This window comes from Chenopodium quinoa, unplaced genomic scaffold, assembly GCF_001683475.1.
Source record: "Chenopodium quinoa cultivar QQ74 unplaced genomic scaffold, ASM168347v1, whole genome shotgun sequence".
NCBI lineage: Eukaryota > Viridiplantae > Streptophyta > Magnoliopsida > Caryophyllales > Amaranthaceae > Chenopodium > Chenopodium quinoa.
The window spans coordinates 6,213,284-6,237,212 of NW_018743212.1; the positions used below are offsets into that span (position 1 = coordinate 6,213,284).

The following is a 23,929-nucleotide window of genomic DNA, read 5'->3' on the forward strand; positions in this document are numbered from 1 at the left end:
AGCATATGAATAAAATAACATGTCAAAATTGATGCATAGAGAAACAGATAAAATCTTAAGCATTCAGTTCAATTGTAAAGTGGATCATGTATATCATAATAGTCTAACACAAGTGCAAAGGTAGATACAAAAAAAGTGTTTTATGCGAGAACAAAAATTTCCAATGGTTTGTCAGTTAGGATTGTAGAAGGGAAAACAAATCCACGAATTTTTCAGCAGCTTAAAAGATGCTAATCAGATGGTGTCAGCAGCAACAGTTCTAAATCTTCAGTCGATTAAACCTATATTTCATGTATTTTTATACGATGTGCAATTTACAAATGTTTTGAAAAGCTGCGTATATAAATAATTGCAGCACAAGACCTGCAGGGAACCTACATTTCTGCTTCCATCTGGGCTACAGCCTACAACAGCCAAGCGAAAACGACGACAGAAAAGCTACTACAAAACACATGTTTACAAACATAGATCCACCAAGATTCAAATGAGAGACCAAAAAATGCATTTTTACAGGCATATTTACAAGGCAGCATAAACTGCGGGTGTCCATTCTCTCAAGGGATCACTAGTAAGCATGGGTGGTGGCCAAAATTTGCCTTTTAAAAGCTCGTCTATCAAGCTCGCATCATCTGCACACCAGAAGCAAAACATAGGATTAAGAGCACGCTGACTAAACAAATTGTTTGGTGAGCACCATCCATAACTGTAGGAAAATGATGCTTAATCCAAGTATAAAATGATGGGGCATTAGGGCAACAAAACAGAGAGCAATGATAAATTTATAAATTCTTTCTAGATGCCTTGCTTATTTTGAATATGGTGATGGTATAATCAATCTACAATTAAACATCTTTGTCGATTACAGAGGATTAATCACACCAGCTGTTTAATTCAAAGCATGTGTTTCTACCATTTGGATCCAAATATGTTAGAACTTTATTAATCAAATTCTACAAAGTGGGGCCTTCAGTTCCAATTATTACCCACTAAATCTACTTAAAATCTTCACTCTATTTAGTGTTGCCAAGTTTTAAGAGTATTTTAACACTCCAACTATGGTTTCAACAGCAGATTGGTAAAGCCTTACGAAATATCACCGACCACAACTGATACATTCCACATAAAAGTGGTGAGAGTTCCACAATGAAAGGAGGACCAATGATTTCCTCAGCAGGCAGTTCTTACCACCTTAGGAGCGTTCCTTCCTCTAAGCATCTTTGTTGCTGCACTGGCAAATGCTTGAGCTGCTTCCGCATCTGCTTCTGCTTCATCAGCTTCCCTTTCAGCATCTTCAGCTTCTGCTAAAGCAGTTTCAGCCTCAGTAACAGCACGAGAAGCAGCAGCGGCAGCATCTTGTGGGGTCATACTTCTCATCTTAGCAAGCTCTAAATCAATCTGAGATTTAAGCATAGATAGATCATCCCTATCTATTTTGGGTAAATTCACCTGCCTGATTTCTTGAGCCAACATAGGAAGATTTCTCCTCTTTTCCGGAAATGCTAAGGAAGGAGATATCTGGTAATCCCGTTTAACCTGAAAGAGGTAACTTAACATTGAAGAGTTCTACGTACGTCTTAAATAAAAATAAAAAAAAGATGCGACGCAACACGATAGGCTTCCAAACGTACACAAGTGTAGATAAAAAGTAACATAGTACTCCAAATATAATCTCATACCAATTACATATGTGTGCGTGTGCTGTGTGTGTGTGTGTTTTATAACAAAAACTAATAACATGTGATAAACTATCCACAGAGAAGAAAAAACCAATTAGATCTTCACAGATGTAAGCTACTTAATGGGCACATGACTCAGTTGAGGGGGAATTTTTAAACAACTTCAAATGGATCTAGGTTCTCATAGTATATTCATTGATTGGATTATGTTGTGTCACAAGCTCACAGAGTCACAGCTGTCAGCTACTCGGTACTCAATATATGCCAATGGTAAGAGAAAAAAAAAAAAAAAAAATCTGAGCCTTCCTGCTGAAGTCTGAAACAAGGGGATCTATGTCTACTCTTTTGTTTGCTTTAGGTATGGATACCTTTATAAATGTATTTAATATGTGTCAATTGGAAAAAGACAATGTTTACAGATATTCTCCTATATGTGCTAAAGTGCATCACACATAACGAATTTGCAGATGATTTTAGAATGTTTAAAAAAGGGATTATATTTTTGTGACAGTTATTTCAAGTGTTTCTTAAGTTTTGTGAAGAACCAGGTTAGAGAGTAAATCCTTCAAAATCTAGGAACTTTCATGAAATGTAAGTGTTAAAGGAGATTTAAAAGAATTTGGGTTTTCAGAAAGGTGATCTTCAAATTAGATATTTGGAGAGTGCGTCTATTGTTGATTGCAGATTATTAGTGGAGAAAATTACACATCGAAAACAAGTTCTGGTCATCCAGGCTGTTATATGCAGAGTGTGCACAATGTATCAAATCTACATTGTTTGCCATTCAAGCAATTTACGCTCAGAATATTGTGAATTTGTCAGTAATTTAGGCTCAATATTATGTTTATTTTATTTTAATATTTACTTTAATTATTTTCTCAACTCGTGTTTTGCAAACTTTACTTATTTCCTTTGCTAATTGTAGACACCTGATCGTGCCTCCCCAAACATCAAACCCACTGATGAGTGCCTTTCACGTTTTGATTGACGAGTTCGACAAAGAGTTGAAAAGTCGCGCAAAGTTTCCTTAAGCCTAGACCATCTTTCTAATCTTACCCAAAGTGTTAAAAATCCTAAAAGATTCATCTCGTGTCCTTAAATCCAAAAACATTCATCTTGTGTCCTTAAGTCATTATTTTGTGTCCAAATTATAAAAAACGTCCAATCTGATTATTTTGGTCCATTTTCCCATTCCAATTATTGTTTAGATGGATGGGGTTTAAAAAGAGCTTTCCAACGATATATTATAAGCCCAAAGCCGACTTAAAATGAACGAGTTATGGCCAAAATACTAAACCGAGCACAAACCGATCCTAGGTCCACCTTTAGTACAACCCAATGTTTATATGGAGTCCAAATATTCTATTTAGGCCCCATATGATTATATTTCTAATCCTAAATCAACTAGAATCTTCTAGAAGGTTCTAATTTATTCTTTCCGAAAACATAAAGATCAAGAGTTTGAGATTGAATAGAACTCTTATGATAATCCTTGATTTATTAGAAAACGTTCGGATATATTTTTCATAGTAAACCGCCAAAAACAAACTCCGTACAAACAATTTCTATCCTATGAACCCATCGCAATCGTGACGCAACAGAGTGTGTCACGGTGCGATGAAATTCTGGGATAAATTCTAATTTTTTTAACTCGTCGCGACGCGACAAGATCATCGCGCCGCGTCAGAGTTCTACCACGAATAGAACTTTTGATCTTTTTCCGATTGTTCGATTCCCTTTTTTCCTCATAAATAGAGGTTGTTTTCCCCGTTTTTTAGAGGACCCACAATCATCACCATCAATTATCTACAACCATCAACAATCATCGCCATCAATTATCTACAACCATCAACAATCATCATTAATCATCACAACCCGAAATTCCTAGATCCCTTGTTCTTAGCCTAAACACATCTTTGATTCATCCCAATCATCCATCATACTTCCTTTGCGTGATTCGAATACTCCAAACCATACTCGACGTTATCTTTGACCTCGACGTGAAAGGTTGATATTTTTAAGGGTTTGGTCTCAAATCTATATTTCAATTCTTAATTAATTTAGTTTATAATTTAGTTATTGATTTTTCTTTAAATTTACTAACGTGAGTATTATTTTTATAGCAAGAAGGTCGATGCATCAAAGTAAATAATTTAATTATTTAATTACTCTTTTTCGAAATAGAAATCATGTTTAGGATAACGTTTTGATTTTGATTACTAGTATCATGTTTAGGATAACGTGTTGATTTTGTTATTAGTAACATGCTAGGATTGTTATTAATCTTTTTAGTATCATGCCTAGGATCTTACCACTAACGATGTTTTTATGATAATGGTTATTATATTAGTTATATGTTGCTTGATTATCCATTTTTTTGTTGCTATTCCTTGATCACGCCCTCTTGGCAGGTTTAAAGGGAATTTGTAATTGAAATCACGCCTAATAAGATAATTAATAATTGGATTTGGATTTAGGTTTAACATGATTTTAATTCAAGTGATCACTAATATTAGATTTAATTGTGTATTAATAATCAACCAACATAAATTCAATAGGTTTAGGATTAATTTAATGTATGTATGTTGATCGAAAAGCACGCATGAATGTCAATAAGAATTAAGTAAAGGCCTATTTAGGACGGGTTTGATCTTTTTGAAGGTTGAATTCGTACCATCATCTCCCGAACATCTTGTCATGGTTCCGGACCACTATAGAGTTAGCAATCCCTATGATTGTGAATCATGGTGTAAAAACAAGGCCGCGACGTCTTGGTTGGGCCGTTTTGTAAAGGATTTACAATTGACCGAACCGAGATTGTCCGTATCAACAAGGGGTGTGAAAAAAACCCGCAATTTTGTCCGAATCAAACATTCTAACCCTAAATCACCCCTTGTTGAAAGTTACATACATGATTTCACTCAAAAGTTGCTTCCTATTCAAAGATATATTGAAAGATCTCCCCACTAACGGCTCTAATCCTTTACTATTCTACTATATCTCTCCATTGATGGCTCTAATTTTTAACTATCTTTAAATCAAATTTGCATCGCGATAACAGTGACACGGTCCGCGATCAACACATCATACCCGTTCCCACTGCAACCGTTCCCGTGATCGTATTCGAAACCGCATTTTTGAACCATGTTGTGAATGGGGTGTAACCTTCACAATCGTGAACGGTTTACAAGTTTCTAAAACTTGTTGACTCTTTTTCTCTTGCTTCTTTTCCTTGGAGCGCCAACATGCCTAAAACATTACCCACATGTAATGTATTCTCAAACCTTTTGTTATAGACTAAGTTTGCTGCTGTAAATATTGTAATTTGATTGTAAGATTAATAAAAAAGCTTGAGTCTTTTTTATTGAAACTAGCAAAAGCATTACAAAGATAAAAATAGCTTTAGGTTATAACTCTTGGTGGTAGCCTGAGGATACGAATCTCACATTCAAAATATCACTCAATTTCTACCTAAATTCCTACTGCTACCCTACTTCCCTCATATACCCAAGCAACTACAATAACCCAAACATTAATGTACTTTGGACCTATATATTGGAGTATCTTGCTAATTCACGTTTCCTCTCCTAGTGGAATCTTAATTGCATTTGTCCCCTAGTGCATAGTTGTCTCCTAGAGGAATGTTAAAGCAGTTTGTCTTTCATTGTTGGTTCATCACACCTTTATGTTTTTACTCACATGTTTTCCCTCTCCTTTTTTTCCCCTTATAACTCTTAAAACTCTTGTAATTTTTTTTTATATACTCTTTCTGCTTTTCACTTTACACACTTTTTTCAACTTTTATTTCAATTGATTATTTTTTTTAGGAAATTTTGTATAAAACCACTTTTTAAAAAAAATGTTGTGAAAGACCATCTTGTTTAAAAATTTTGTTGCAAAATAACACCACTTGCCGGAAAGTTGCCGTTGACCATTAAATCCCGGCGTTGACCCAGTCACCGGTTTTGGGTTGGCTCGTTTTTTGGCAGAGAATGAAGTAGGGACTTTTTGAGTTTCTGTTTGGTGTGAGGAGGAACAAGGCTGGGTGACTAGGTGAGGAACACGTGACTGGGTCAACGCCGGAATTTAATGGTCAACGGCAACTTTCCGGCAAGTGGTGTTATTTTGCAACAAAATTTTTAAACAAGGTGGTCTTTCACAACATTTTTTTTAAAAGGTGGTTTTTTACAAAAACAAGTTTTAAAAAGGTGGTTTTATACAAAATTTCCTTTTTTTTATGCTTTTTTTTCCTTTTTGAATGATTCCTTATGACAATTCATGTTAGCCCGACCCTAAATCATTTTGAGACTAAGGCTTTGTTGTTGTTGTCATCACACAAAAGACATTGAAAATATAGTAGCTTACTAAGGATGCATTCTAACTCCGCCAGTTGGGTTTTCCAGTCCCAAGCTTGGATAAAGGAGGGTTACGGTGGGCAAGTGACAGCCAGTGTAAAACTTTGTCACATCGCTTGACATGAGCCACAATGATTGAGATTAGTACTAGGATGGGTGACCTCATAGGAAGTCATGTTGGTTCATGTAGCCGGACCCCACTTATGGGATTAAAATGCATTCTAAATTTCTAATCAAAACTTGGGGGGAAATAAAAGCAGTCTAGCATCTTTCTGTAGATGAGGCCAAAGAGCTAACAAAATTAAGAGCACAGCCATCCAGATTGAAAAGAGAGTATTGAAAATGCGAGAAAAGAGGATAATGAAGACAGAGATAGAGAGGAGCTGATCGAAGAGAGCAAAAGAGATAACTGACTTGACCAATTAGGTGTTTTTATGGTTTTTGACACTTGAAAATGAAAATAAATCATGTCAATGATTGAGGTCATTTGCTCGAACTGTAATTGGAAAGCCTGGATAATAATTAATATGATAAATTATGCAATTATATTTTTTTTTCCTTTTGAATTCAACTCAAATCTACTCTTCCCACATATCTCTATAGAAGAGGGCACGGGCACATTGCCTTCCACCTTAGCTGGCCTTCTGGATAGAGGTGTCAAAAACTCACCCGGCTGACCTGATTCAGATTTCGGCTTGTATGTGCATAACAATTTAGCATGACTCAACTTCAATCTAGACTTGACCCGACCCCGACGCAGACGAACCTAACCCAAACACCCGAATAGACACCACTACTTCTGGATTTTGCTACACCTTTCACTACCTAGGCGATTAAGCCTTGGATCACTTTTAAAACTAAGCCTAAAACAAAGTTCAGCTGGTTAATGTCTAACAAGTTAATTGTGATCTCATAACCTCTAATGGCAGTTGGTCCAAAAGATGAAATGGCACAAAACCAACAGATAGCAGTCCATACCTTATGCTTGTCCAAATCACACTAACATCTCAATATTCATTGTCATCTCATCACAACTTTAAGTCCATGGGTTCACTATCCTTAAGAAAAACATATTAAAGGTGAAATAAATGCAAAAAAAAAAAAAAAAAAAAAAAAAAAGAAAATGTCAGAAAACCAGATTAAAATCTTTCCAACCCAATAATTTTCAAAAGCATGTCTAAACCAGCACATGCTTACACATTCAAAGTTACAATGGCTCAGTTCTCAAACATTAAGCAGCATAAAAAATAAAAAAGTTTTTAACTTTTTTTGTCAAATATGCACTTTTGTCATCAACTACCCACTTTAAATGAATTTCAACAAAACTACCACTAAAATTTTAAGACTTTGAGTAGCACTACCTATTTGTGATTTCCGGCAAGAATCTCTGGTAAGAAGGGCCCACATTTTATCTTTCCTCCTAAAATTTGCTCTAACCCTTGTTTTTATAACTGCCAACCTTCATTTCTCATCTTCTCTTCACAAAAAACATCCACCATTTTTGGATGTTTGGATTTTATTGTGAAGAGAAGATGAAAAATGAAGGGTGGCAGGTATAAAGACGAGGGTTAGAACATTTAAGAGAAAAATAAAAATAGGGCCCCACTTACTGGAGATTCTTGCCAAAATACAAATGGGTAGTGCTACTCATAGTTTTAAAATTTTAGTGGCAAGTTTATTTGAATAAAATTTTAAGCAAGTACTCCCTCCACTTTTAAATACTTGCTTTATTTCCTTATTTGGAAAGCTTTTACAATATTTAATTTATTTCTCTCAACTAATGAACCCAACATAAATCATATTTTATTAATTTCATATTCTCTCTCCTCCAATTCTCTCAAACACTTGCTTTTTACAATTTTTTATTCTTTTACCTACCCCACCACCTCCATATCTTATTATTTCTCCTAAAACTCCGCGCAAGGAGAAATGGAGCAAGTATTTAAAAACGGAGGGAGTGGTTGTGGACAAAAGTGCAAATTTGGTGGGTGGTTCCACACAAATTTCCCCCAAAAAAAAAAAAAAAATTCTCAGTTTGGGATGGGAGTATGGGAGAATGAAAACAAGAAATGAAAAATAAGTATATGAGGTTTAGTGGGCTCTAAAAGGGGTAATGCTGTGGTGGGTAAGTAGTATATATTAGTGGATATTTGTCTGTTTGAAGGACGACCCATTTAAGGAGACATTGTGGTCATATTTTAAACTTAATAGATCGATTATACAAACAGACACAAAATCAAAGTTAGTCAAACATAAAACATACATCGTATAAAGCAATACATGGAATGCACTGCTTTTGTTATCCAACCAAATTAGGCTCTGCAGTAAATGCAATATTAATTTACCTTGATGAGCTTTCCACTTGATGTCAAAAACTTTAGTTTTGCAGACAATACTCGTTTGAAATCTGGAGGTGCCCAATATTGATCCTACATATGTATTAAACAATAATTATTAGAGCTTGTAATCTGAAGGTGGAAAACTGAAGATGATTTCTAACAAAAAGCAGACACATGAATTGGAAAACATTCACCACGCCAAGAAAGTGACAAAAGCCTTCAAATGGCAGTAAAATGAAAACACGTATCACATTTCAGCTGCATATAATATATGTTAATGATGGAATTTTTTGCATTTATGTTGAACTAAACTTAGGCCCTTGAATTTAGAAATTTATGTATGTTTCCTAAGCCATTTTAATAATACTCATAAAAATATTAACTATCCACTATCAACTTAGTGCCACACACAGTCCCACAGGGCTTACAACGGAGGGGTCAAGGATAGGGTTATAGGGGGTGTCATGCATATGCAGCCATAATCCTTCACGAGCAGCAGTTAAATGCTCATGGTCCACCCCTCCATATTTATAAAATAAAATAAAAAAAAAAAAAAAAAAAAAAAAAAGGTAAATCAATTTCCATCTAAAATGAACCCCCATTTCAATAATTCTTGCTCCTCATTGACATCACAATTTGTCATTTTATCACTCAACCATGTAAACCCACCGCCTCCTACCAATGGCTACCACCACCAACCCAACCCTACATGACAGGCAGTCCTACACCAGCAACCACCATGAATGGCCAAGGGAAAACAACAGCACCACATACTTTTAAACTCCCCGACATCCTTTCCCACCACTCTACCGTCAGATCTAAAAAAGAAACAAAAAAATAGATTTGAAGACATGAAAACACAACAATGGCAGCAATGCCATTGTAACCAAAGACCGCATGGTTAGTAAGGTTGTGATGATAGAAATTTCGGATTTTATTGGTGAGTTAGGGACACTTTATTTTATTTTTTGTTTGAATGATACTCCCTCTATCCCTTATTTAATGGCCTATTTGGGTTTTTTCACGAAAATTAAGAAAGTTGTATATTCCTTTTAGAAATAGAGAGAAAGAAAAGGTAGTTGGTAATTATTAAAGAGAGAGAGAAAAAGTGTTGGAAAATGATGTCAAAAGTACAAAAAAAAAAAATGATGACAACTCATCAAAAAGAGTGTAATATTGTCAAAAAGTACACTCTTTAAATAGAAATAGGCCACTAATTTTGGCTACCCAAAAATGGAATATAGGCCACTAAATAAGGGACGGAGGGAGTATGTTGCATAGACTAGGATTTGGGAGCCGGATCTTCCGACACTCCTTTCATAAAATTCCCTATATGGCCACTATTTATTTGGGTGTTGTATCGTGTCAAAGTGCCTGAACATCTGACACGTGACACCCTACATAGTTTGCATGTGGTGGCTGCTAATGTTTTTAGATTTAACAAAGGGAAGCAAGAGAGACAATGGTGGTGGTGAAAGGAAGGTGATGTGATGGTGACTAGTGGGTGGTCCAAACGCTAAAAGGTGGGGATGAGGGTACAGGATGGACGAGTGGCAGAACATGGACATAGCAGTGACACTGCAATGCATTATGTGGATGGTCATTTTTTTCAACCAAACAATAAGCTTGGGAAACTGGAAAGAGACAGAGACATTGTGGTGGTGGTCCTAGTAGCTGCAAAGGAAGGGCATTAGGACAAAGAGAAAAGATTAAATGTAGATCCCGAAGTATTTTCAAAGGGACATACAGGAGTGTATGATGGTGGGGGAGAGGCAAACTATCGATGGGGGCTGTAATGGAGGCGGTAGTGTGAGAAATTGAGAATGAAGAGGGTGATGGGAAGGGGATGATTCAAAGTTATCTCAAACAATGACACCCAAGAATTTAGAGACAGTACTAACAAAAAAAGTTGACAGTGAAGCAAGGTGCAGATGTCTATCAAATAAAACACTATCTTTTGTTGCACTAAATAGATAGTTGAAAGCGAGGTGACATACTTTCCTATACATTTAAATCCCAGCAATGAAGTTTCTCATAGGACTCGTACAGCTCACTTGACCATGAATTATAATGTTATAACAAGAAACCAGTCTCACGATAGTCAACCACCAGCAAGTTTTATTCAAGTTATTTCCATTTACTACTTTCCATACTATCTCATTCTTACCAAATGATATTTTTAACTTTCTTAAAACCAGCCTCTTCTTTCCTCATGATTATCCAATAGCTATTACTCTTCTATTCCCACTATCCTCTTGACAGCATACTTCTCTCTCCACCCAAAAGTGCAGACAGTAGCCTTGCCATGGCAAGTGACTAGAACTAAATCATCATTCGTAAGAATTTTTATCATTGGAAAACTCTAACCCCGTAAGTCTAAGTTTTTTCAGAACTCCATGAATGCTATTAATGAACTCATTTAAATTTCGTGTTGTTCCCCAATTAAACGAGGTGGGACACATGATGCATAATGACCTCAATTTCTAATAAGAGCCACTACATTGCAGATATTAAAGACGTCATCATAAATCTGTACTCCTACTTTGCTTCAGAAGCCTTACGTGAACAATCGAGCACACAACACAATACAATGTTGGTAAAGTGAGCATGCACACTCACACAATACAATCTTGGTGATTGATTACATTAACAAATATGATGCAAGTGATAAGAAGTGTATCACGTTGAAGAGAATTGCTTCACTAAGAATCCCAAATTTTAAAGCAAGGGGGAGTGTTGAGTATATATATATATGAAATTTGTATGTTCTGTTTTATACTTTGGAGCTATTCATACTAATTAACAAGATTTGTGTTCAGGAAATGGCATTGGCAAAAGAATGTTCGTAACTAGAAACACTATCTAAAATTAAAAAATATTTAGACTCAGACTCTAGTTTTAAAACAAAAATTACCGAAAGAATACATTCAAATGGTGCGGGAAGCACTTTACTAAGGCTTTTAAACCTTGTCCCTAATGAACCAGCCAACCTTCCAACTCGATTACTCAACCAGTTTTTGACCTATTTTATTCAAGTTAACCCCACACAAGATTTCTTTTGTTTCCGTGTTTGCGATTTGGAGAACGTTCTATTTTTTACCAACTTGTCGATTAAGGGCCGAGCCGCTATCCCCGACAAGAATAGAGACCCACTTCAGCGAGTTTTTTGTGTTTTAGAAAATGTAAATAAAATTAGTCTAGCTAAGAAGTATCTGATGCTAGCAAACAGGAAGATCAAAGAATTAAGGCCATGATCCTCTAGATTGTGACTTATCTGATTCCTCCGCAAGCATCAAGCAATATGTCCGCTTTATTGAAAATTTGACGAAGTGGACTCATATGCATGGGGAGCAACAATGTTGGCCTTCCTATAGAAAGTTGAACAATGTTCATCCAAATTTTCGATAAAGCGGACATAGGATGTTGAGGAATCGTGCCCGACAAGTCACAATCAAGAGGATCATGGCCTTGATTCTCTTATCATCATGTTGCTAGAGTCAGTGCAAATACTTCCTAGACTAATTTTATTTTCATTTTCAAAACAGAAAAAACTCGCTGATAATAGGCAAGTTGGTCAAAAACACAACGTCCTCGGTGTGATGTGACATTCATGTTTTGACCGCAAACACAGAAACAAAAGATATTTTGTGTGGGGTTGGCTTGAATAAAATAGGTTAAAAACTTGTTGAGCAATGGAGTTGGAAGGTTGGTTGGTTCATTAGGGACAAGGTTTAAAAGCCTTAGTAAAGTGCTTCCTGCACCATTTGAATGTATCCTTTCGGTAATTTTTGTTTTAAAACTAGAGTCTGAGTCTAAATATTTTTTAATTTCAGACAATGTTTCTAGTTTCGAACATCCTTTTGCATTTCCTAATAAAATAGTGAGCACAAACCTTATTAATTAGGATGATTAGCGGCAAAGTGTAAAACATAACATACAAAATTCATTATATATATATATATATATATATATATATATAATATATATATATATATATAGGCCTTTTTATTTTTTTTTATTTTACAATTCACATCTATTTTAAATTGGTTGCATATATTATTTTTCTGTTTCCCAGGATTCATTAGTAGAAGTTTGTGTTTCTATAGTGAATAAATTGTATTTAGTTGGAGAAGTGGTGTAAGTTAGTGGCCCATGTTTCCAAGACCGGCAGTAGGTTATCAAGTGGCAAGCCTATATATGACTTTACATAGGCTTACAATCTCAATTGATATTAGCTAGGAAACAATCCCCTTGACAATAAACAAAGATAGTATTACTGCATTAGTAATGGCCCTCTATCTCTCCCACTAACAGGGCTATAAATTGACCTACTACTTACTAGTTAATCCTTAAAATAAGTCTAACTACCAGAATCAGACCCCGTACATAAATTACTACTAACTCAATAACGTTGTAATTCATAAACCAAAATTTTAAAAATCCATTCCCTCGAAAAAATTTGAAGCTAATCCCTCATATATTATGGACACATAGCTCAATCCACCCTCTTACTTCAAAAAGTGAGCGGATTGTAACCATTGAAGCACAGGGTTCGAGAGTCTTGCTCCTAATTATGATTAGCTGCCAATAATGGTGTAGATGGAGTTTAGGCTTTCTAACATAATTGTTTTAGATGTACTTGGTGTGGATTTTAAAACTTGTTTTATGCCTAGAAATAGTCAATTTTTGACTTCTTAGCAGAAGGAATAGTGGGCCAGTACTTCTCAGTTTCCACATTCTTTGTTACGCAGTTTTTTTTTAGCTACTATCAATTGCATTGTGAGAATATTCAAAGTCATTCATAGGTTCAAATAATAAGATTGCGACAAATGATTTATTTAACACGCCTTCATTGATGATGCCAATTTTCTACAACAAAATAGGCAAAGAAGCACATTTCAAAAGAACGATTGCAACGCCCCATCTTGAATGAAATAGGAACGGTAAACATAAAAAAGGGGTGCATACACCATTACTCCCCTACAACTTTTTAAACATGTGCTCCCGGAAAAATAAAAAATAATTAAAAAAGTCACTACAAAATTCATTTATTGTTTTAACTCAACGCTACCTTCTTAGTTCAAAATTTGTGAAAATTTTATGGCGCACTTCTCTTCAAGATAGAAACCCCTCCGCCATTAATAGGTGTCTGGAAATGTGTTTCCAGCAAAACTTCATTGCAATATTGCAATTAAAAACAACCATCCTGGTTGTCTGCATTTGGATAATTCCATGTTCATTTCTACTTTGCTACTTCAAATACAATGCAATCTTGGACCATGACCTTGATCCACTTTAAGCAACAATGCCTAGATATTCAGCCCAGTTGTTAAATTACTCAATTTGGGAATAAGTAGGAATAATGAATATACTCTAAAATACTTGTATACATCATGATTTGAAAATAAGGGCAGCTTATCTGATTGCTTCTTTTGGTTCTCAAGAAAAGCATTGCCAACTATAAGAGGATACTGATTTGAAAAAATCTGCTCAAATATACAATTGGATAGGCTACCATTCAAGAATATTGAAAGAAAGTCCTTAATTAACAAGCTCGGTAAGTAGTATATCAAAATCAATTTTTAAGATCAAACAATCATCAATAAACTACACTTGAGGTCACTTACAAAGCCACAAATTCAGAGCATCCATTTAAATATCCTAATAATGATATCTAATATCCTGGTAAGTTCCTGTATAAATATATCAATATGGACCTTACCCAAGAAGCTCTTAACCAGCATCCATCTTCATTGATCATATGCCTTAGTCCAGCTAAATAGTCAAATTGCTTGTTCAATTTCATAGATGCTTATTGTCCCCAGCACATAACTGAAAAGATCTTTCCAGCAGAACCACAAGAAATAGAAAGAAAAACCATCTTAGATAGACTACTATGTTAGCATCCTTATCAATATACCATTTTTATACTCAGCCCTTTAAGTTTCCTCTGAATTCCATTGCTCTATTTGTACTTTCACCAAAATATCAAGTGATAAAGTTGTTATCATAAACCTACCATGCAGTTCTGGTGGCAGCAATCAGAAACAACACAAATGATCAGATGAGTGTCCGTTACTGACCCAAAAATCATTATCACCATGCACATAACCTCCTTAAACACATAAGCTGCCTACAAATCCAACTCCATCGAGTAACCTATATCATCCAACCCAAGCCCATCAGTCCCTGCACCATCTTCCTGGTAACTGCTACATCCTCCAAGCCATAGCACATCCTTGTCTAGGAAACCAGACTGCTGTTATAGCTTTTAAGCACAAAAAAAGTATTTATGTTAAAAGCCTAGCCTTTGTCCCTTTTTTCAAACCTCAAACAATGATCAAACGATACACAAGTACGAAGTATGAGGAATCCTAACCCAAGAAATTCAAAAAGCTCCATCATGAATTCACTACAAAAATGAGATGAAAAAACTCCACTAAAGTACATAGCTACCTAATGCTTATGTGTCCTTGCATCATCTTCGTAATAATTGCTACATCCTCCAAGCAAAAGCACTTGTCTAGGTAACCAGAACGCTGTGATTGCTTTTAAGCACAACAAAGCATTTATGTTAAAAGCCTAGCCTTTGTCCCCTTTTCAAACCTCAACCAAAGATCATCAAGCAATATATGAGCTCCAACATAAATTCATTTTAATAAATGAGATAAAAAAAACCTTCCACTTAAGTAAATAGCTAGCTAATGCCTATGCATGCCTACATCATCTTCCTAGTGTTTGAAAAGGCGCTCCTAGACGCAAGGCGTAGGGGTCATGCGCTTTTGGTGGTCTATAGGTGAGGCAATTTCGATGAGGCGTAGCTTGAGGCGCACAAAGATTTTTTTCCGAATTTTTTTATTGTTTATTTTATGCGCCTCACTTCGGCGTGCTTTAGGCGCAAGGAACTCTGAAACGCCTAGGTGTGTGTTGAGCCTTTTAATACATTGCATCTTCCTAATAATTGCTACATCCATTAAGAAAAAGCACATCCTTGACTAGGCTACTAGAAAACTGTTAATGCTTTTAAGCACAACGAAAGCATCTCCATCAAAAGTCTAGCCTTTGCTCCTTTTTCCAAACCTCTACCACAGATTGTCATATAATATATGAAAAATCCAAACTTAGATATAATTTGGAAAGCTTGGACAAAATTTTTTTATAAAGATGAGATAAAAGCATCCACTCAAATCAATAGCTACCTAATGCAACCCTTTAACAATACGGTATCTTGTAGGTCTTACATTTCTCTTTTCTAAAATGAGTCTTGATCACAACGGACTCACCCACGCCCCCCCCCCCCTCCTCTTTATTTTATGAATAAATTAAGAATATTTTAGAATTCCAAACTAGAATTCTTCATTTGTTTGGCATGGTATCCTTGGGGTAATACACAAGCCAAAGGAAGTTAAATGCCACTAAATGAAATCAGCTATGCTAAACCCTCATCAGCATCGTATCAAGGGCATCATCATCTTAATCTTAGAAAAACAAACCTGAAATTTACCACTATCAATATAAATTTAAGCAAGAGACATCTTAGACATAAGTAGGGGTCTCCCTTATGGTTATACGCACCTCAGTACGAAATGTTGGATGACTAAGTAGTTTGAAGTTAATTATTTGACTTTCCTATATTTAAGCATTTATCATTAGTGGGTATCTAGTTAAGAATCCTAGAATGTTTTCCTATTTGTCAATAGTAAGTTGTGTAAATAAGTAGGTCATTTTTTTTCCCACTCTCCTTCCATTATTAGCTTAAATAAATTGTAATGCTTGCCTTATCTAAGGCTATTCAACCCTAGTATATAAGTGAAGGGAGGAAGGAGGAATAAAACATTGGTGTCCAAATTGCAAATGGCCAAAATAACCAAATGAGGACAGGGAGACAATATCCAACCCTGTCTAACTGCAATCCCACATCACCAATAACTCCAAAACTTGTTTTCTTCAAATAGGTCATTTATGCCTAGGATTTCCTCATTAGGTTCAAAAAAAACCTAGTCAAAATGCATTTCTTAAATTACTATCTCTTAAATTCTCCACTCCATGAGAGTGAAAGGAAGGTGAGGTTAGTTTACAATCACAATTGACCTAGAAAAAGATTATGATTGCTTGGGATTTCATTAACAAATTCTTATGCCACTATGGATTTAATGCCAACACCATCAAGTTAATAATGAGTTACATCTCCGGTAGCTCCACATCTTTTATTTTCAGTGGGAACTTAAGTCCACCTTCAAGCCCTCCAAAGGAATTAGACAACCCATATCTCTTCATCCATTGCATGGAGCTATTCTCTAAAATGATTAATTACTCATGCTTCAAAGGTTAGTGGACCCTTTCACCCTTCCCATATCATCCCTCCAAATACCTCATCTGCTTTTTGATGATGACCTTTTGCTGCTTGGAGACGCTTCACCACACACTACTCAAGTCATTCGATCCACACTCATCACTCTCTATTCATCCTCTAGTCTCAAAATGAGCCCATCCAAAAGCAAGATCTATTTACCAACACCACCAATGAGCCTATCAATATTCTAGCAATCTTAGCACCTATTTGGTTATCCTTCAACTAATAGAAGACCTACTAAATCAACCTTACATGGAGTTATATAGAAAGTGCAATCCAGACTTCACAAATGGAAGACAAACTATCTTTCCAAAGCTGGAAGACTTGTGCTAATCAAATCCAAACTTAACTTTATCTCTCTTTGATTATTTATTTTTTAATAAACTTTCTCTCTCTTTATACTATGCAACATATCCATTTTCCTAAGGCTATCCTTTATCCCTTCATAAAATTGCTAGGGATATTATTTGGAGATCAAAAAAAAAAAAAAAAAAAAAAAAAAGGAAAACTTGTATGGTCTCTTGGAATATAAAGCGTGGACCAAAGAGCATGGGGAAATTAGGGATAAAATCAAACACCATTTCTAACAAGATTTCTATGGTAAAACTAGGATGGAAACATCATTCCTCCTACAATATTGCATTGGGACAGAACCATTCCAAAAAAAAACTTCTTTAGGTTCCATGTTTGGCAAAACTTGGGGGAAGCATTAAACTTTTTCATCTACTGCTGCTTAGACCATTGAAGATGACACCCAAGTCTTCTTTGGTCCACATTTTTTCATCTACTGTTGCTTGGACCATTGGAAATGACACCCATGGACCCCATTTGGGCCTCTAAGAAATTTTGTGCATGTGGCTCAGAAAACCGTCTCAAATCAAACTCCATGGCAATTGAAATCTCTTATCTTTTACCCTCCTTCATCCCCTAAATATATTACCTTGGATCCTTTTAAACAAAATATTTCCATCTTTCTTTGATTAGCTCATATGTAGCTATGCATCTGGTGATTTCATTTAATCTCCAACATCTATGGATCAAATCAACTGGAAGGCATCTGTATGCCAATGATAGCTTTCTTTCCATGGCAACCCATTCAATCTGCAATCCCTACCAAATCAATCCTCTCTGACAAAGGAATCCAATTCTTACTTCTACTTTGAGAATTTCTATCCATTTTGTAGGGATGACCCACTTACATGTCCTAAGGGATTGTGCAAGGGCTTTAAAAAAATGGAACCTTCTCACCATTCCCAATCTACTTGGACCAATTCCACCTCAAATTCTCTCAAACTTATCCCTTAATTTCATCAGAAAAGGAGGAATGAGAGGATTCAATAGATATGACACCAACTCAAACACTATCCAAAGATCAATCTCTTGGCTAGCCATGGAGTTCCACCATTCCCCTCCTTTAACCACTCAACCAGTCTAACCTCAAGACACCTTAGACCCGCACTATCCTCCCTCAATATTCCCATCAATGCCTTTATAACCACTGCAACAAAAGGAGTAGCTTGTCTCTCCTCTGCAAAGCATTGGGTTAAAGGGTTTATCTTTAAAACATGTCAAGCTATTTTACTTGCTATATCTTGTACAAGATGGAATCAGTGGAAAAAATTTTCCATCCTCTCATACTTATCAACAACTAAAGGAGTGAATGGCCAACTAAGTATTAAAGTGAAATATTTTATCACAGCAACTCGGCAAATGAGATGAGGAGCACGCAGTTGGTCCCCGACCATATGACTTTTTATGGGATTATACTTTTTATTAAGCTTGCATCACATGCATAAACACTAGTCTTTCTTTATTAATCAGACAAGTAAAAGTATTTCCCTTCGATAATTTTATCTTGGTATCCATAGGTTTTTCTTTTTTTATATTTTGAGAAAGTACTGCAAAAAACACTGCAGCTTAGATAAAATTATAAATAATAAAATAGAATTGTGTTTACTTGATTGCATTGATTAGTGAAAAGATAAATAAGTCTTATAAAAGGCAAGCAATACAACTGCTTTAAGCTAAGATAATGGAAAGGAAAAAGGGTAAAAATCTTCATAAAAACAATAACAAGAATCCACCCCCCTAACCCTAAAAAATAAAGCAAAATAATTTGAAAATACTGTATCACATTATGTCCTTATATGTGACCAAAACTAGGACAATATCCTCGATTCCTAGGAGTGTCGTACCTAACACTACTATTTGACATGTGAACCACATACTCGTGTTAATGTAACATTGGGCGCAAGCCGTCTTAATGCCACAAACAAGTTGGACACATGTGACGGTACCTTAAAGTTTTATCCACTTTTTGACTAAGTACAATATCGATATCTAAGCTTTTCCAATTAACTTTAAGCTTTATGCACAATGGCATACCATCGAATAAATAAATCTTTAAAACTTTATAAGGCTAAAGGTGAGGTGCTCCTAAGCCTAGAAAGGAGGCAAGCATGAGTCAACCCTCATTAAAAACACTTAAACACCCTTCCAAGGAAAGCAAGAATCATTTCACCCAAAAATCTTGTCCAAAACCAAAAAAAGGGGGGGGGGGGGGGGTTCACTTTTCACCTTAATCTACTTTTTATTCACTTTAAATAACCATTGTCATCTTTTCTAATTGACTTTTAATAAGCCAAACTGCACTATGACCTTTTTACTTACCAACCTCGATATTTTTTTATTCTCCTTTCCTAAACTTGTATGCAAAAAGGCAAATGAGACTTTTATTTAGCGATAAAGAGAGTATAACATATACTTCCTCCGTTTCTATTTACTTACCCATAGCCTTTGGCATAATATTTAAGGAGGAGAGAGAAATTGTATTTGGTGCACATGGTTCACCTTATTAGCCTCAAAAGTTGTCCACACATGCACTTTATGAGGATATTTTAGAAAATTTGTCTACCAAAAGCTTACCAAATATATTATAAGTTAAGTAATATGACATTTCCATTTTAGGAATGCTTGTCAAGTAAATAGAAACGAAAGAAGTATCATCTTAGATTCTTAGCAAGCTCGATACACATTCGGTGAGCATGCTGCTTGACTAACGTAGATCAAAACTTACACAACATTCATTACCTTTAATCACGACTCACCGTCGTTTTTTTTTTTTTTTAAGTTAGCCAAGATATCCTAAAAATCATGGTCATTTTAATAGCTTGGGAAATCAATATCCCATCCTACAAGCAATTTTTGCTGTTGCTAAAATATTCAAGCCGTCTATTTGATTAATCTCTGGCTGCTTAATTGCTTACTATGTGAAAACTTATTGCACAACTCCAGAATAGTATCATTTTGTTGGAGTCATCTACCAATACTACCATAAAGAATCCATTTTAAAAACAAGAACCAAATGTACTACTTCCTCTGTTTTTCTTTTATTGCACTAGAAAGACTTTTACACTATTCACGTAATCTTCTTTGACCATCTTTTGTGATTTATCTTTAAGGAAAAACATAATTATGTGAGACCTACTTAGATTCGCCTCAAAATCTACTTTTCAACTATCAACTTTTTATGATTTTTACAAAAGTATAATTAAAGATATTAATAAGCAAAGTAATGCATTGGCAAGCATGAAATCACTCATGGTGCAATAAATTAAAAACGGAGGAAGTATATGTTTAAGCAAGTAAGCAATGACATGAAATTGAATCATTGGTGTACACAATAAATCATACAAACTATTCTTCTACAAACAGATGCTTGCCCAAAAAAAAAAAAAAAAAAAAAAAAAAAAAAAAAAAAAAAAAAAAAGCTTTTAATCCAACACTTGATGAGTAAATTTATCAGTACTTTCCATTTTAATGGTTCATGTATGCTCCCTGAAAACCAATTGACAGTTTACCTCTATGTATGAACCAATAGCAGTTTTGTTAGAACCACCAGATTCCTTCAAATTGGTTATAGCTTCCAGTATTAAATTGTCCAACCTACATATACTCAAAAGAATTAGTAGTGGTGTTACTAAAATACGTTGAGGAACATAACAACTTAAAACTTCTCCGCAGTATACAACAGTACAGCAATGGGATTCAAGTATCTAACACAGATCAACATAGTAAACATCTTACCTCACAATGGATCTTTTGGGGGCAGGTGAAATCTCGACAGGTGCACTAGAAGTAGCAACATTCTTGACGTCTGGCATCTCTTCATCACTTTGAGGCACATCACTAACACTAGTAGTGTTCTCTTCTTGCTTAACAGGAGATGAATGCATTGGAACTCTTTTAAGAGCGACTTTTGACTTCTCCCTGGACCCAAATCCAGTTGTCATCACACTCATGTTTCTCCACTTGTCCTAATCAACCAACCGGGAAAAGCCTTAGCACAACAACATCACCACAACCACATTTAAATTACAAGTTCACACCAATTCACTAATAAAATACAACAGCCCTAACTATATATGAAAGACCCCCAAAAACAACTCAATTATTCAGTAATAAACTAATAAACACTCCAATGTAGATTAAAAACATATGAAAGGCTCTAGAATATAACAGAATTTGACCTTTTAACATGCTACACTTTCCTAAATGTGACAATCTTAGCAATTACAAGCAAACACAGGTGAAATCAAATCCTCGTACAACGAAGAAATAAAGTACCTTCAGATCCACATTCGATCGTAAATACAACACTCCACTAAATTCAGGGTCTTTAAGTATAGTGCGCCACTTCCCGGCCCCGTGTTTAAGAACCCCGGCTTTAAGGGCCGCTTCTTCTTCCGCAGTCCACTTTTGCTTCGGAGCACCCATTGCCACTGACACAGTACATTATGTGTGATCAGTTCTTCACCCAAAAAAAATGCCCCAAATAATATCATAGAATTACAATTGACACAAATTCTTCAGCAACAACCAAAAACAAATAATCACACGATCATCCAAATACCCAATTTATACACTCGCTTTTTTCAAACACACAAAAAATTAAAAAAATAAATAAATAAAATAAAAATTACAGGGAATATTTAAGTCAATTACCAATTCATGAAGCCCTAATACACAAACGTAGGAATAATTCAAAATGATAAAAACAAAGAAATAAATTGACAAATTCCCAAATGATAAAACATGAAAATGAAACAAATAGCCAACAGATTAACAATAATCAGAAGATTGAGACAAAGAGATATACCAAAAGATTGAGATTAGGGTTCACGCATGTAGAGTCGAGAAGAAGGGCAGAAGGGTGGGGATAAAGGCGGTAATTTGGGAGGACGAATTTGCAGTAAGAACAAGGAAGGTGGAAAATGCAGACAATGTGTTTTAGACTTGAGATAGAGGAGAAAAATTGATTATGATGAATCATGAAATATTTGGTAACTCCAATTATTATTTTATCAATCTTAAACCTAGCTTCTTTTTATTTTTCCCTTTCTAAATATTTTTTTTAAAACTTTAATGCGGTACTCCGTAGTAAGAAATAGGTTATTGGGTTTTGGTTAACTTATTTAATTAAAAAAGTTAGTTTAGGATTGATTTTTTACTCGTTTGATTGACAAGCTAGGTTTGGATCAAGGTATTTTCAAACCATTTATCATTAACACGAAACTAAATCAAAACAAACCTTATATGTTAATCAACCAAATCCTGATTATCAACCAAATGAGGTTGTAACTTGTGTAACAAAGACAATTTATACAAAGTAATAAGTTGCATTCTATCACCTTATTACAAAAAATAGTAAATTAATAATATAGTTTCATATTTAAAATCTCTCAAAATTTAAATGATTGTCCATTTCAATTAAATTAGATTTTTTTTCTTAAAAAAAGAAAGGAAATTTTGTCAAGAGTACGTATTGCCGATTAGCTCAAAATAAGCTAAATTTTAGATTATCTAAGAATAAGTTGACTATAAGGGGAATTTTCTTTAAATAGGTCAAATGACCTACAACCTACCAAACAAGTCACTTTCATTCAATTTTTTAATTAAAAAGTATTTATTTTAATTAATTATTAAAAAAAAAATTCATCCCAACTACTAATCACCCCCCTAGCCACCGCACAAACTACCCCCTCACCCCTATCCGTTTCTTTTTATGCCCTCCCATTGTCAACTCTCCCCACCCCAACCCCCTTCTCTTCCCCCTCCCTAAACACCGGCGATCAACTATTTGAATACTCCCTCCGTATTTTATTAGATGCTCTACTTTCTTTTTGTTGTCGTATTTTATTACTTGCTCCATTTCCTTTTTTGGAAACTGTCCGTATATTTTACTAATTTTTCCTCTCCTAGTGGACCCCCAACTATCATACTTTAATATTTCTATATTCTTTCTCCTCCCAACTATTATACTTTATTCATATTTTATGACTTTCTACTATTTCTCCTAAACTTTGTGCATGGAGAAATGGAGCAAGTAATAAAATATGAAGGGAGTATTATTAATCAACTCATTTTTACTTCCTTACTAGGTTAGGTCCCGTGACATGCACGGAGATTTCACTATTATTTATAATTTAACTATATATTTAAACAATCAAAATAATATCTTTTGTATACTGCATGTGGACAAAATATAACCATAATATTTTTTTATGTATATAATGAAATGAAACATGAAATATAATGAAAGAGTGAATAAGACAAATAAATATTTTAAAATATTAATGATAAATTGGTATCGTTTTTCATTTTATTAACTAAATAATATGTATTTTAAAATTGTAAGTAGTATATTAAACACTATGTGTAGGAATATTGATTTATTTCTTCAGATCATTAGATTTAAGGTTGTGCGTAACTGCGTATTAAAAAGATAAAAAAACATTGAATTGTGACACAAATTACTACAGTATGTATACAATTTGGGATAGTGGAAAACACATATAAATTGTAAGGGAATAATAACAATAATAATAATATAGTATGAATATGAATCAATTGTTTCAAAAACACATTATTTTTTATTTTATTTTGGTTACAAAATTATTGCTGATAAAATATATTGAAGATTTGAAGGAATTGAATAAATAAAATACTACATATGAAGTGTTGTCATATTAAAAGATAAGGATTAAGAAATAATATATACTCCCTATGATAAGAAAAGCAATAAAAATTAGACTAATATTTTATGAAAAATATGTGAATCATAAATATTTATTATTTTAAGGCAAGTGAATCACAATTATATGATTTGGTGAATAATTTAAGTATAATTTACAATAAGTAGTAGTT

General features: G+C 34.6%; 1 protein-coding gene across 3 annotated transcripts; it reads right to left on the reverse strand.

The window, feature by feature from the left end:
- Positions 1-256: 256 nt before the first annotated feature.
- Positions 257-22,079, reverse strand: LOC110734556 (telomere repeat-binding factor 1-like). 3 transcript variants are annotated; one of them, XM_021914728.1, is made up of 7 exons: positions 21,882-22,079; positions 21,350-21,504; positions 20,810-21,039; positions 20,584-20,668; positions 8,377-8,460; positions 1,189-1,533; positions 257-629 (listed from the first exon to the last, which is right to left on the reverse strand). In XM_021914728.1, the coding sequence occupies exons 2-7, from the start codon at positions 21,497-21,499 to the stop codon at positions 615-617; spliced, it is 909 nt and encodes a 302-aa protein (XP_021770420.1). In that variant the 5' UTR covers positions 21,500-21,504; positions 21,882-22,079; the 3' UTR covers positions 257-614. The 3 variants fall into 3 exon arrangements, with proteins under 3 accessions (XP_021770420.1, XP_021770419.1, XP_021770417.1); XM_021914727.1 differs by having other exon boundaries at positions 1,186-1,533; positions 21,882-22,078; XM_021914725.1 differs by lacking the exon at positions 257-629 and having other exon boundaries at positions 775-1,533.
- Positions 22,080-23,929: the final 1,850 nt, after the last annotated feature.

What these genes read in the sequence shown, in the direction of transcription:
- LOC110734556 (XM_021914725.1), bottom strand. Translation starts at nt 21,499, where the DNA reads ATGGGTGCTCCGAAGCAAAAGTGGACTGCGGAAGAAGAAGCGGCCCTT. An exon ending in GATCGAATGTGGATCTGAAG is followed by an intron (nt 21,040 to 21,349) that starts GTACTTTATTTC and finishes TTGGTTGATTAG; the next exon opens with GACAAGTGGAGAAACATGAG. An exon ending in CTATTGGTTCATACATAGAG is followed by an intron (nt 8,461 to 20,583) that starts GTAAACTGTCAA and finishes ATACATATGTAG; the next exon opens with GATCAATATTGGGCACCTCC.